Raw genomic sequence first — 14945 nt, 5'->3', positions numbered from 1 at the left:
GCAGTCACCGCTGAAGCGGGCGGCTCCCTCCGTGGCGCCCAAGCTGGACCTACCTCCTTGGCGTCCCACACCTCAGCTCCGTCGTTGTACATGGCAACTAACTTCTGGTTCCCTTTCCCAGGGGCAAAGCGGATCTTCCTCACCCAACTGCGGTGGGTCGGGATCCCTCTGCGGACACAGAGCACAGTGTGAGGAGAGATGGGCACTGGGAACTGTCCAACGTCTCTTTCTATTTCTGTTTCTGACAAGGTCTGTGCTGGGAGAGCCACTTCGCTTCCTGGGACGGGCCAACCTGACAGAAGGGTCTGCCCCTCCGAGCTGCTGGAATAATGTCCCTGCGCCTCTGCATGGACCCCCTGCAGGGAGGAACGACCCAGAGGCTGGCTCGGCCCAGGGCCTTCCTCCCAAGTTCAGTGACAGGGGACTCATATCAAGAGGTTACTTTTTTAAAAAACCAGAAAACAAGAATGCATTCTGAGCTCATACCTGGATACTCTGCCTTTCAAATCCCAAAAATTTAAATTTCCGTCCATATCTCCAAGGACTAACATATCACCTTTCCAAGCGATGCAGGTAATACTACCCATGCTTCCCTAGAAAAGAACAGCAACAAGTACACATAAACTCCACTCATAAGCTGTCATAACAGAACAATGTTTTTACTTAATAACCCTGATAAAATAATGACATTTTAGTAATAATTATAAATGGTTTGCTTTATTATGAATGCAATCAACACTAAAAGAGCTACCTAGCATATCACTTTCAACAGTGAGAAACCAGACTTGGACTTGATGGATAAGAAGTTATCTGAACTAGCTTTACAGAGAAGAGATGCCCTGGAGGAAGAACTACCTGCAAGAAAAGAAACTGAAAGATAAAAGAAAGAGCAGGAAAGGCAGCCCTGACCGAGAGCTCTGTCTCCACCTTCTCTCTCCCTGCAAAGGAGACAGAAAGCCCCAGGGGAAGCCGAAGTGGTTTCACAACAACCGGGCAGCGATTTTTCTACTGAGGCAGAGGGTCCAGCCTGTGGCCCCAGGAACAGTGGGGGTGAAGAGACTGCACAGGCACCTGCGCACTGGGACCCAGAGCCGTGCAAAGCGGGCACGTGCAGAGGCAGGTCAGGCAGACACGACTGGCCCTCGAGGTGGGCGAGGACCTGCAGCGGCAGCACAGACCCCGAGGCTGTGGGGTGGAGCCGAGGAGCCTGGGCTGGAACCCCAACTTGACACTGAACTTGCTGCATGACTAGGGCGTGTTATTTCATCTTTCTGTCTTGGATTTTATCATCAATAAAGTGGGGCAAGTCATGAAACTTAGGAGTTCCCATTAGTATTAATAAAAGTATACAGGTCAAGGGCTTAAAATAACGCCTGCCACACACATTAGCCATTAAATAATATTACTGCTCCATTACTTCTTTATTAGAAAGTATCTTGTGTTGGCTTCTACGGAGCAGTGTAAGAGCCCACACATTCAGTTCTCCAGGGAAGCAGCACACGGAGCACTGGACACAGCTGCGATGCGATGGCCGTGTGAACAAGCTCCACCAATGACAGTGCCTCCTTAGACACTGAACTTACTTACGTTACATTTTTCTGAAATAGCTTTCCAGCTTAGGTATGGCTTCACTGGGTGTGGAACCAACAAAATCTCTGTAAAGACGTGCTCGAGGCTGGACTCACGTCGGGTGGGATCCGAGCGCTGTCCTTCACGGAGTTGCCCTCGACAGTGAAGTGGTAGACTTGGCCGTCGTTGTCGGTGAACACGAAGTGCTCCCGGGCCGAGATGTTCTGACTGAGCTCAGATTTACTCTCCGCCTCCTGCAGCAAGCTTTGGGGTAAAATGAGATAAAAATACTTCATCTCCTTAGAGTGACACCTTGACTAATTAACTCATCCAAAACACAGATGCATTAACGGGGGGTGGGGCGGGGAGATCCAAAACCATTTTAAAAAAAGCTGAAGCTAACAACAGGAAAACACAAACCACTCCCCAGTGTCCTCCCGGGAGGACATGCACCGCGGGGAGGAGCAGCCTCCGTCCCCACAGGAGACCCCTCCTCGCTGCTTCTGCTACAGGCTCCCTCCGCAGTGGTGGGGGCCCTTCCCTGACCCGTCATTCTCCGGGACGGTTTTATTTGGAAAGCTGGTGGGGATGGGTGAGAACAACTAACTATACACGTGGAATTCTGAATGTTTCCTTTGGTGCACATCAATGACAACATGATCTCTGTATGTTCAAGGCCACGCTTGCTTTACCGTCAGGAGCGGACGTGTCTGGAACAGAACGGTCACGTCGCGAAGGGACATGACGGAGGCGCCGACTGCACTGAGCGGTGCGGCAGCGACGACGCAGGGAGCGGGGTGAGGACTGAGCACCAACCAGGCAGCGGGCCCGTGCCTCTGGAGAGCCCCGGAGGGCACTGGTCAAGCTCCCCCGTGACCCGGGCATCACTGGTGGCCGTGGCGCAGGGGACACGCACCTGATCACAGACGACTCTGCGATGCTCAGCTCCGCGTCAGAGACCACGGTCTGGCGGGCCATGGCCTCGCGGGTGGCCAGCTGCTTCTTCCGCAGGCTCTTCAGGTTGTGAGACGGGGACCACTCCTGTGAAGCGAGACCCCGGCACATGCTCAGTGTCCTTCCAGAGCAGCACTTATTATCAGTTATTATAATTAATAAGCGTCACTGTTGCTGCCCATGAGCTCACAGAAAGGCTGAATGAATGCATTTTCATTACAGCTTAAGGCAGACGATTTTCATAATCTACCTCTACCTCTTGCTACCTCTCATCTTTAATTAGAGCTTAAGGTAGAAGAATTTAATGGCAAACTTCTAAAAAGTCTAACCCTTTGATACTATCTTTTTATGAACTGAAAGTAATAAAGTCAATGGTGTACCTCCTAGCCCCACCCTCCACCCCACAGCCTTGGTGCCAGGGAGAGAGGATGGTGTTCTCTGCTCACTGCATCATCACCCGCAGGTCCACCTCCAACCTCTCGCTTTATTTAATGCTCCTGTTACATGCCTACCTACTTTAATGCATTTAGTCTAATACCTTCTCATATGTATAAACTAGAGGCCCGGGGTGCGAATTCATGCACCAGTGGGGTCCCTCAGCGTGGCCTGCAGGATCGGGCCAAAACCAGCTCTCCAACATCCCCCAAGGGGTCCCAGACTGCGAGAGGGCGCAGGCTAGGCCAAGGGATCGGGGCTGGGGAGGGACTGCGGGAGGTTGGCCAGCTGGGGAGGGACCACAGGAGGGCTCCAGGGTGTGTCCAGCTTGTCTCATTCAGTCCCTATGGGCTGAACCCCAGCAGCAAGCTAACCTATTGGTTGGAGTGTCTGCCCCCTGGTGGTCAGTGCACGTCATAGCAAGCGGTTGAGCTGTCTTAGCCTATCCTATCCTATGTAATAAAAGGCTAATATGCAAATAGACTGAATGGCGGAACAACCAAACAACCGGTCACTATGATGTGTGCTGACCACCAGGCGGTGTGCGCAGAACATGGCAGGCACTGGCAGCAGGCGGCAGAGCATGGAACATGGCGGGTATCAGCTGTGGCGGATGGTGGAGCAGGTGAGGAGGGGCACCAGTCCAAGGCGGGGCACCAGTCGCTGTCACTGGGGCGAGCCTCTGTGGTTACTGAAAATTCTTGGCTCTCCCACCTGCTGCTGGCACCGGCCCCGCTAGCACCCGCTGCCAGCGCCCAGTGCTGACCCTGATCACTCGGCACCGTCAGCAGATGCGCGCGGTGGCTGCCGGCCCCAATGGCCCCTCAGGGCTTCTCCACCTTCCCCTGCTCCTAAGGAGCAATCAGGGCCGGCAGCCGCCTCTCACACCCGCTGCCGGCGCCGGAGCTGCCGCTCACACCCGCTGCCGGCACTGGCCCCAATCGCTCCACACCGTCAGTGCGTGGGGGTGGTGGCAGCGGGAGCAGGGCTGCCGGCAGACAGGGGACCAGGGACGCAGCAGGAGGGGCCAGGCAGAGGCATGAAGGATGAGCCGAGACCTGCCCCTGTGCCCACCGCAGCCTCGTGGCCCATAGTTCCTTTCAAGGTGCACGAATCTGTGCACTGGGCCCCTAGTTATTAGCATATTACGCTTTGATTGGTTGAATGGCCAACCGGACAACCAAACACTTAGCATATTAGGCTTTTATTATATAGGGGTAGCATGTAGCTATTTGTACGCATTTGTAACTTTCATAAGTAGCACTGTGTTATCCATCCTGCTCCTCAAACATCTGGACTTGCACTAATGTAATATTAGCTTAACACATCCAAGAATACGAGCTATCTTCTTTATTTAGATCATCTTCTTTGGACATACATTTTTACAAGAAAATACATGGCAATGATGATTTCGATTTAAGCTAAAGAAAACTATCCACCACACATCCACACACCTAAGTAAACGGTCTCATTCTAAAATTGTAACTCACCAAAGCGGTTACCCCAGGGAAGGTTCTGGACATTTCTCTAAGAATGGTACAAGTCCTGACATCCCATAACTCCAGCGGTTTATCTTTGAATACAACTGCCAAATACTGCCTGAAATAAACAAAATTACTAAATAAGTGTCTTTTGCAAAATTTTCACCATACATAATACAAGTAACAAGTTCAGTAAATCAAAAAACCCAGCTGACACCTTCTAAAGAGACAATTTACACTAACATCTCGCCCTCGTGGTGACAGCCACGGAGGGAAAAGCTCCAAGATGACCTCTGGGAGCCACGGAGCCACGCGGGCAAGGAGCCAGCTCAGAAGGAAGATCAGGAAAGGCAGGCGTCCACCTGGAGCCGCAGCCACTCGCACCCCCCAGGCCAGGGCGCGCGCACACACACACACACACACACACACACACACACGACAGAGAACGCCACTCACTGCCTCCCCAAGGGGAACGGGGCAGGCGGTGGGAAAGGGCGGGTGGAAGTGACGCAGAGTCTCTCTCTGCTGACATTGGGCGAGTGTGACAGCAGGAAGGTCCCTGTGCTCAGTGCGTCAGAGGCTCAGGTTCACCTGCTCAGGACCACGTCTGCACTCGATCATTCTGTGGCCGAAGACAAACCCCGTTCCGGCTTGCCTGCCTCACTGAATGCTGGGAGGAGGAACAGGGGCAGCACGCGGGAGAGAGTGTTACAAACCTCGGTGGACTGTGCGGTGCAGTGCTCCCTGCTTATTATAAAGGCATCTAAGGCCTGTATGTCAATACCTGACGAAAGACAGACTCTAGTGCATGCTAGAAAGGTCACTATGGAAGAGACGTATTTTGACATAAGAAAATGGCTTTCACAAATGGCAAAGGGCTGGAAAGGATGCAGGGTTTGGGGGAAGCCGCTGCCCGAAGGGCAGAGTTTCTGAGCGCAATCAAGCGCGAGGAAGAAGACTGAAGTGTGAACTGGATCACAATCATAGACCTAACGCACCCTGATGTGCCAGCGGGGCGACCAGAGTTACTCTGTAGAGAGCGGTGGGTCTCTGGAGGCTTTCACTCAGGGAGAACGGGATCCGCTGCGTTAGATTTATGAATTCAGCAGCATGTGTGGCGTCAAGACTGACGGCCCCAGCAGAGATCTGAGCCCAAACAGTTCAACTGAGCAATTCCCAATCCTTTTAGTCTCAGGATTCCTTTACATTTTAAAAAATTATTGAGAACCTCCCCCAAAGAACTGTGTTTGTGTGGATTATAACAACTGATATTTTGCATAGTAAAAATTAAACCTAATAAATAAAAACTACATTAATTCATTTAAAATGAAAAAAAAAACAACTGGCAAAATGGTCGCTTTAAACATAAGCCACTTGGATAACTACATTAAATATAAATGTCAGAGCAGAGAGAAAAACAAGCCCCAACTATATGCTGTCTATAGGAAATCAGCCTTACATAGAAGTGAAAGGTTAGAAAAGATACCCCTAAACGCTGAGGGGGAGAGCTGGAGCGGCGACCTGGACAGACAACGCCAAATTACTTTTGATCAGAGAATTACCAAACATGAAGAGGACATTTCACAACAATAAAAAAGTCAACCAACCAAAAGTATGTAGCAAGACCAAATATGTATGTGCCTCATACCAGAGCTGTAAAATACTTAAACAAGTTTAGGGGACTCTATCCTCCTCCCCACGTGGGAGTCTGTACATGTAATTCAGTAAATTTCCACCTTTGCCATACCAAAAAAAAATAAAATAAAATACTCAAAGAAGTTTAGATCTTCGAGAAAGAAATAAACCCGCAAGTTCAAAATTTCAACACTCATCTGTCTTTTAGTAACAGATAGAAAAGCAGACGGAAAATCAGTAAGAACAACCGTAAACCACCTTGAACAGACATGTACGGAATATTCTAATCCACACAGAACACACGGCCTTTCCAGGTGCACGTGCACAGGCACCAAGGTGGAGCGTGTTCTGGGCCCTGGAACAAGGACGTGAAATTTAAAAGGACTGAGGTAGAATAAAACATGCTCCCTGACTCTAACAGGAACTAGAAGTTCAGAGAAAAACACCTGAAAAACCTCCAAACATTTTGAAATGAAACAATGTATCTATAATTATCCCATGGAAATTTTAAAGTATTATAAGATAAATTAAAATGAAAATAATCTTATCAAAATAATTGTAGGGTACAGGAAAAATAGTGCTTATTACGGCATTAAATGCTTACTTTAAATCTTTCTTTACAGAACGACCTTACTTAGCTCAATCATCTAAGGTTCTACCTTAAAAAGAAGAATGTATTAAACCCAAAGCAGAAGAAAAAGAAAAGATAACCATGGCCGTCAATGAAATAGAAAACCACAGAGAAAAAGAAACTAAAGGAGTTTCTTTGAAAAGATAATGAAATTGATCGACACGATTTATTGATATCAGCAATGAAACAGACATCACTCAGATCACAGACATTAAAGAATAAGAGAATAGGATAACTAGTTAATATCCAGCCGTAAACGGTTTGGCTCAGTGGATAGAGCGTCGGCCTGCGGACTGAAGGGTCCCGGGTTCGATTCCGGTCAAGGGCGTGTACCTTGGTTGTGGGCACATCCCCAGTAGAGGGTGTGCAGGAGGCAGCTGATCGATGTTTCTAACTCTTTATCCTTCTCCCTTCCTCTCTGTAAAAAATCAATAAAATATATATTTAAAAAACCAAGTTAATATCTATAAATTCAAAAACGTCAATGAAATAGATTACTTGAAATACAGCAACTACCAAAGTTCCTTGGGGGTAAAAAATTATATAAAGGGGGAGGCAAAAGTAGGTTTACAGTTGTGCATACCTAAAACAGTTTATTCTTGTATTATTATTAATTACTATGAAAAGATTCGTGCAACAGGCCTTCCCTTCCCCTAGCTGCCGGCACCGGTTTTCCTCCAGCACCTGGGACCTAAGGCCTTCGCTCCGGCCGGAGCCGCCTTCAGTCTTCGCTCCGCCGCTTCGCGTCTACGTATGCAAATTAACCACCATCTTTGTTGGCGGTTAATTTGCGTATCTCACTGATTGCGCAATGGGAGGTGTAGCGAAGGTACAGTCAATTACCATGTTTGTCTATTATTAGATAGGATTATATTACTAGAAGCCCGATGCATAAAATTCATGCAAGGGGCTTGGCCCTCACAGCCCCAGCTGCCTCGGCCTCGCCCAGAAGGTTGTCCAGATAGTCGTTCTGCTGTTTGGTCTAATTAGCATATTACTAGTAGCTCTTTATTATATAGGACTTCCCATATGAACAGCTGTGAACCTACCTTTGCCTCACCCTGTAATATAAGTTACATTCAATTTCCTTTGTGGATACAGAGCACTCCCCTGGTGAATTCCTCTTTAAGGAAGAAATGATCAATCCCACACAAACTTGTGCAGAAGAAGAGGAGCGAAGCCTTCCAATGCAGCTACAAGGCCAACCCTCCCTCACTCCAGAGCCAGGCCAATGCCCTTCATGAACATAGATGCAAAGATCTCTGATAAAATACTAGCAAATCAAACCAGAATTTATTAAAAATTAGCAAATTACATCCGGTAACACATCATATCCAAGCGGAGTTCACTCAGTAATGGCAAGGTGGCTTACTGATGGCTGATATTAAAGAAATCTCAGTAAGCAGAGCGATACACCTCGTTCATGAATCACAAAACATAAGATGTCAATTCTTCCCACAAGATCTATGGGTTCAATGCCACCCCAATCTAAAGTTTTGGTTAAACAAATAAACTGATTCCATATCTTACATGGAAATGTAAAGATCCTAGGAAAGGTACAGTGATTTTGAAAACTATTTTAGAGAGTTTACTACTTCTGTCTTTGATCTTTCGGTTTCATTTTAGTCTTTATGGTTAATAATCCTGCTGTATATTCCCCTTGGAACAAAAACTCAGAAATGTCCTGGAGTTAAAATGGCTATAAATCACAAATAAGAAAGTGAGTTCTTTCACTTAATAAACCACCATGAGGTGGAAGTACAACAGAATTTCACCATTTAACAAACTGCCTTTTCTTAGTGGGTGGCAGGATTCATGTCAATTTGCAGCAGAACAAAACAGGGCTGCTGATTTTACCACCTAATAAAATACGATCCACACAAATACCCTCATCTCTGTAGAAGTAGAGAAATAGAGACAGGAACTTGTCTTAGCTGGTTTGGCTCAGTGGATAGAGCCTCAGCCTGCAGGTTGAAGGGACCTGGGTTCCATTCCAGTCTAAGGGCACAGGCCTGGGTTGCAGGCTCGATCCCCAGTGTGGGGCATGCAGGAGGCAGCCAATCAATGATTCTCTCTCATCATTGATGTTTCTATCTCTTTCTCTCTCTCCCTTCCTCTCTGAAATCAATAAAAATATATTTTGAAAAAGAGCAAATTAATTTTGTGATCAAATTATTTCCTTTGCTATGGCTGCATGTCACCTTTTGCTAACATGAAGAGAGCCCCTTTGTGTCTTAGCACATTCTCACTCTTAGAGATGACAGAGATTCCTTGAGAATCCACTGCAGTAACACCATAGGGCTTTTTAGGTCGATACTTACTTCAAATGAGATACTTTAATCATTTCGATGGGCGATTCATCATTGCCTCGTTCTCCTCGAAAAGCAATGCTCCTGCCTTTAATTGAAAACATTAAAGACAACGTGAAAAAATGGCCCATAAAACAGGAAACTGGGAGCTGCACCAAGCACTTGGACCCGCGCAGCCCTGTTCTCCCCTCCGCCTCTGTGTCTCATCCAATTCCAACCACATTCTCAAAAGTTTTACAAGTTAAAGACCAATAATATGTTACTTACATTCAAATTCTCTTTTATAAAAAGGTATCTTCACTTGTTACAGTTTCTTATATTTCTTCTGTGGTGTCCTTCAATAATTTAGTTTTAGAAATTTAGAAATATCAATTTCTAAAGATTGAAGGCATTACAGGAGAACTGTCCCTGGAAAACTACTGTACATTCAAAGGAATATATACATCCCCCACACTCACAAACACTGACGTGTGGGGAAAAGCTCGGACAGGTATGTAAGAGTCCTTGTTCCAGCTGCAAAATACCCAACTGAAATATTCGGACACGTTCCTATCAGAAGTTCTCTACAAACTGAAATTGGGAAATGACAGGAATCAGTTACCTGCCGAAGAAGCCAATGACTTTCTCTAATTACAGACGCGTGCCCAGCGGAGCGGCTCAGCCGGCTGACCGGCATCCTGTGTACGAAGGGTTGCCGCTGTTCCCGGGCCGGCACACGCCTGGGCTGTGGTTCGATCCCCCGCACAGAAGGCAGCCGATGGATGCGTCTCTCTCACATCGAGGTTTCTCCCCGCCTCTCCCTCCCAAACCCTCAGCGTGTCCTCAGGTGAGGATTTTTTTTTAAAAAAAGCACCTTATGTCTGAACAAATAAATTTCAATATGTCTTCCTAGTGTTTTGTCCACATTAATCAAGAGAAAACATCCTCAATCTAAAGACAACTGACGCCTGCAGGCCTCCCTGCTCTTCATGCCGTCAGTCTCCCACTTAGAAAAGCCAATAACTAGTCCTTAGGAATTTGTTCCTCAGAAACAGGTTGTAAAAGACAGATGAAGTTATCACAAGTCCTGAACCCGAGCCGACTGAAAGAGGGGACAGGGTTTTGGTCTGTTTGCTTGTTTTAGTGACCGACGCTAGAGAGCGCCCTTTCTCCAGGCTACCTGGTGGCACCTGGGGAATCCGGGACCCGGTCACTTCCAGGGAAGCGAGAGCAGCACTGGCCTGCAGGTGGCGCCAAGTCCTTGAGGGTTAGTAACACTCTGGTATGTACCTTAGTTGTTCTCAACTCGATCTTGGAAATACACATTGAGAATATACGGAAGCAACAACATACCTGATTTACTGCTCACACATACACACACATACGCATCTTATTGGTTAAAACCGTCTACGTATATTCATATTGCTATGGCGTTTTCAAGAAACCACAATTTTGTAAAAAAAAATTTTTTTTGAAATCAATGCATGTGCTATAAAATAATTTGAAATCCTCACCTTATTCTAGTTCCAAATTTTTCACTTTAAAATTCTTTGGGCTGTAGGTTTTTATCAATTTTGAACAAGTTACTTTACAGGAAGTTTCCTATTGTAAAGTCTTTAAACTCCCAAATTAAATCTCCCTATTTAGTCAGCCAGAGACTATCAAAGGTCTTAAATTTGATCACTTAGAAACAATCCTTACCTGTAAATTTTTTAAGGGTTTCCTTTAAAGTCCAAAATTCTGAAAAAGAATCTAATAGAGTTGAGCTACCTGGACTTATTTTAAAACTGTACTTCTGGCTAAAACAAGGTATAAAAGAAGAACTGATGCCATGTATTTATGAAACTGCCTGTTCAGGCCCATGGTACTCCCTTCATCACACACCTGTGGCAACACCATTTGCACACAAACAACGCTGAGTCTTCCCTAGGGCAACTGTGAGAGAACAGCAGCGAGACTCGAGCAGACAGACCCAGCACACAAGAGCTCCGGGGGAAGCCAGTGCTTCAGAGCGTCAAGAATGGCAACGGCTCCGACCAACACGACCACCGGCACCTGCAACAGGCCCAGCGCACACACCTGTGGGAAGGTCGACCAACTGGAGCTCGTTCCGCACCAGGCCCACGTTGTTCGGTGTTGATGTAGCAAAAGAAAGGAAGCCAGTCAAACTCGTCCACTCAATACCCCTGGAATGAGAAATTAAACACAGATTAACCTAATACCTTTTCTGTTTGAAAAGTTATTTGACAAGTAAGTTCTTCCCAAGACCTAAATTATACAAGTTAATTAATTAGCAATATTACTATAACCTTTTATTAGAGCCTCAAGTACCATATATTTCCAACACATATGAAATTATTTCTAGTTAAAACTTTATCTCCAAATACTGACAAGACAGTTTGGTTATCGGCATCGGTAGCAGCAATAAAATAACTTAAAATCCGGTAAAGGAGTCACGCTGCAGTGGTTTCTGGGAATTTCTCTGCTTAAAAACAAGTGGTTTAGAAATATTCTGAGCAAACTGCTTAACGTTGAGTCCACTTAGGAATTTTATCAAATTTACCAACATTCTTGGTCAGGAGGCATAAATTCCCGAAGCAAACACCACCCACTGAGCCGTGAGACCTGGAAGCGGCCTCCCCTCTTGGTAAACACGGACCACACCTACGGTGACACAGTAACGGGAACCTGGTGAACTGCCGCTGGGGAAGGCCCTGGTCTCCTGCTTCTCTTTCCCCAACCGTGTAACAAACTCATTAGTTTTCTCCTCAGACTGAACAAGAGGAGAATCGGTTTGGACTCCTTCTGCTCTCTGAGTCTGGCTTCGATCAGACACACAAACTGCAGCGCACGCTCTCCAAGCCTCGCTGCTGGCGTCTGAACTGCTTGGGCTCCGCACAGGAAGGCCACTGTCGCTGGACACTGGCCATTCCAGCCTGCCCGCTCTCCACTCCGTGTTTATAAAAATACACCTGCTGAGACACCAGGACATGCTGGTGCCTGGGCTCGGCCCTGGGGATGCGGCTTGAACGAGGAAGATACAACCGCGGCCCCACTGAGCTTCTGATGCGGCAGGACGCTCACACAGTCACCCCACGTTCCCTCGGACGCAGGAGAGTGCTGCAGAGGCCAACAGGGGCCGTCCGTCACTCGGGGCAGGCGAGGCTTCCAGGACATAAGGCTGAGACCCCGAGGATGCACAGGCTTGTGCCTGGAAGCCTGCACCACCAAGGGGACGGGGGGGCGGGGGGGACGGGGGGGCGGGGGGGACGGTGGGACGAGGGGACGAGGGGACGGGGGGATGGGGAAACAAGGGACAAGGCAGCTGGCTGAGAAACGGCACTAGACCTAGACGTAGTCTCTCTCTCTCTGAAGGGAGGTGTGGGCGCGTTTCACCAGGCACGTGACACGCTTGCACCGGTTGGTAAATTCCTCAGATTAAATGAATGAGGTTGAGAAAAGCCTCGCGTTCTATCTTATGTCAGTGCCACACATATTCAAGGAGTGCTTGCCGCATGGTTTACAGGAAGTCCCAGGGTTCAGACATAACAGAACGGGGGTGGCTGTTATTTGATTGTATTTGATTCTAGCACCATGTGTGCTGCCTTTGAGCCGATTCCAGCAGCAGCCGGTATATCCGTCCCACACCTACTGATCAACTGCAGAGAAAGAAAATCAGGCTGGACCTCAGAGTAGGTCAGACAGGATTATTTCTCGAAAGGATGAGAACTCTTGTCAGACACAGCTAAGGCCCCAGTGCTTGCTCTAAGGATTAGAAACCACTGCTCAGGTGACCAGGGCACAGAGCTCCACACACAAGGGGAGGCTGCAGCTCGCTCTCCGACTCCATCCAGGCTTGTTCTGTAGGATCCCGAACTACTGAGCCATGTAACTTGTTGGTGGGCGTCTGGGGTTCTGACCCCTAAGGTTTCCAGCTGGGCCTGCGGACGCCCCGGGGACGGATGCCACCGCCTACTTCTAACCGTGGTGCTGGGGGGAGCACACATTCCTGACAGGCCCTGACGCCCTGGGATTACGTAAAACGAACGTCTGCAAACTTATTGGAAGACAAAACAGAGATCATTTTACTTTCCACAAATCACTCCATTCCCTCAAAACAACTCTGAGCCAGTCAATGTTCTGATACCCATATAAGCTACTGTTCTAATAATTTCTGATACTGAAAATAGTATTGGGCTATCTATATATATAAAAGCCTAAGCCACCTTTACGACCAGTTGCCATGATGCACACTGACCACTAGGGGGCAGACACTCAATGCAGGAGCTGCCCCCTGGTGGTCAGTGCGCTCCCACAGCCAACCTCCTCCGGCTGGCCCTGATCAGCCTCGATCGGCCCCGATCGCTGGCCAGGCAGAGGAACCCCACCCGTGCACGAATTCGTGCACCGGGCCTCTAGTATTATTATTATTAATCTAGTCTACTGGACAAAGACACAAGCTAATAATCTAAGAAAACTGACATGTATCCACTTTACCTACTTCCAGGAATCTTCCAACAGATCATGAGCTACAGGCACAGAAGCTGCTCAATGCCTACTTGTAAAGGTAACAGTTAAAACACCACGGCTTTCAAAGACCACACAGAGGCAACTTGCAGCTGGGCGATCCCTGGCCATGAGTGTGCATGAGATCAAGTACTTCAGACTAAGTGGTTTTAAACAACACATTTAGCCTGTGGTAGAAAAACAACTTTCTAAAAGTTGGCCTCTAATTTGCATGTGAATATCCAGAGTGTTCTGGTTGATTGCTAATAAGTCTGGCAGTTTTTATCACACGCTGTGAGATTTTCACAATGGCTTTTAATGACGATACTATAATTGCATTAATTGAAGCACAGAGACAGCAGGATGTCAGCATCTTTTTGGGTACCATCTCTGAATATAAAAGGTGAATTATCTTCAAAATGGCAATTAAGAGGGAGAATCCATATGAAAAAGGGTGCAGATCTGTGTATCCTTCACACCAGCCTGTGTGAGGAGTGTATCCCTAGAGTTATCTGGAGTCCCAGGTAACGGTTTCTAAGCACTTTCAGTGTCACTCGGTAATAAGTATTACCATAGCAACTGTAAGTCATGGACTAACTGACAACTAGGACCCAACTGGGCCAGGAGAACAAATCTTACTGTAAGAAGTGAGCAGCTCACTGGGAACTAGCTACTGCCTTTGTTAAAAACTTCAGTGTTCAGAAAAAAGTAAAATGTGCTTGATTTTCCCCAGGAGCCTGGACCAGAGTCCTAACATGAATCCTGGCTCAGTCAAATTTTTACCTTCTTATCAAAGCGTTTCCTGCTCACCCAGGTGCACACACAATCCAAGGCCTCACAGTGAACTGGGAAGGACAGGCCTCCCGCCGAGAACTGAGTGCAGGTTCAATGGAAGGAATGCCAAGCCTGAGAGCAAGCACTGGGCAAGTGAGAGCTGGTGCTGCCATGGGGAAAGGGTGGAGGCCTGTCAGAGAGGAGCTGTGGGCAGGGAAGGAGGAGGAGCTGTCAGCAGCAGGGACTCCCGAAGAAGAGAGGGAAGAGGCCAGCTTTTGGAGACAATCCTGCTCCACAGCACGAATCAGGGAGACACTGCAGGGGCAGCACCGGGTGGACAGTCACTCGGCTGCGCCAGAGCACTGCACCTGGGAGGAGGAGGCCACGGAACCTCCTCAGCACGTCCATCCCCGTCAGCAGCTCTGACACGGAAGGGCCAACCTTGGCCCATTCAGAAATGCGTTTACTCAGAATAACATGCTCTTTAAGGTTCACTAAGAATTGTCACACATGCATGGGACCTGGACCTATAATGCACAGAGGACAGAAAAGGGCCTTTCTCTATACTTTTGTTAAAAGATCATCAAAAATACTGGCAATTTAATAACTTTATATTATACAGTCCATCCTGCTCGGGCATCAAAGGGGAACAGCCATACAATCAGCAAAGCA

At 47.6% G+C, this 14945-nt stretch overlaps 1 protein-coding gene across 2 annotated transcripts in view; it reads right to left on the bottom strand.

Moving 5' to 3' along the window:
* The window catches only part of WDR11 (WD repeat domain 11), a 43893-nt gene that overhangs the window by 10815 nt on the left and 18133 nt on the right, over window positions 1-14945 (bottom strand). For both annotated transcript variants that reach the window (XM_070431995.1, XM_070431994.1), the window contains exons 12-18: window positions 11073-11179; window positions 9027-9102; window positions 4449-4557; window positions 2486-2610; window positions 1686-1833; window positions 487-593; window positions 54-168 (exon numbers count right to left, since the gene is read on the bottom strand). In XM_070431995.1, coding sequence (XP_070288096.1) covers window positions 54-168; window positions 487-593; window positions 1686-1833; window positions 2486-2610; window positions 4449-4557; window positions 9027-9102; window positions 11073-11179 — 787 coding nt within the window. The remainder of the gene's footprint in view (window positions 1-53; window positions 169-486; window positions 594-1685; window positions 1834-2485; window positions 2611-4448; window positions 4558-9026; window positions 9103-11072; window positions 11180-14945) is intronic.

The sequence above is a fragment of the Myotis yumanensis genome, unplaced genomic scaffold (genome assembly GCF_028538775.1).
Source record: "Myotis yumanensis isolate MYYU_CA2020_CCGP unplaced genomic scaffold, mMyoYum1.0.hap1 SCAF_13, whole genome shotgun sequence".
NCBI lineage: Eukaryota > Metazoa > Chordata > Mammalia > Chiroptera > Vespertilionidae > Myotis > Myotis yumanensis.
The sequence above is the reverse complement of the archived record's forward strand: the minus strand, read 5'-3'. Positions and strand labels throughout refer to the sequence as shown.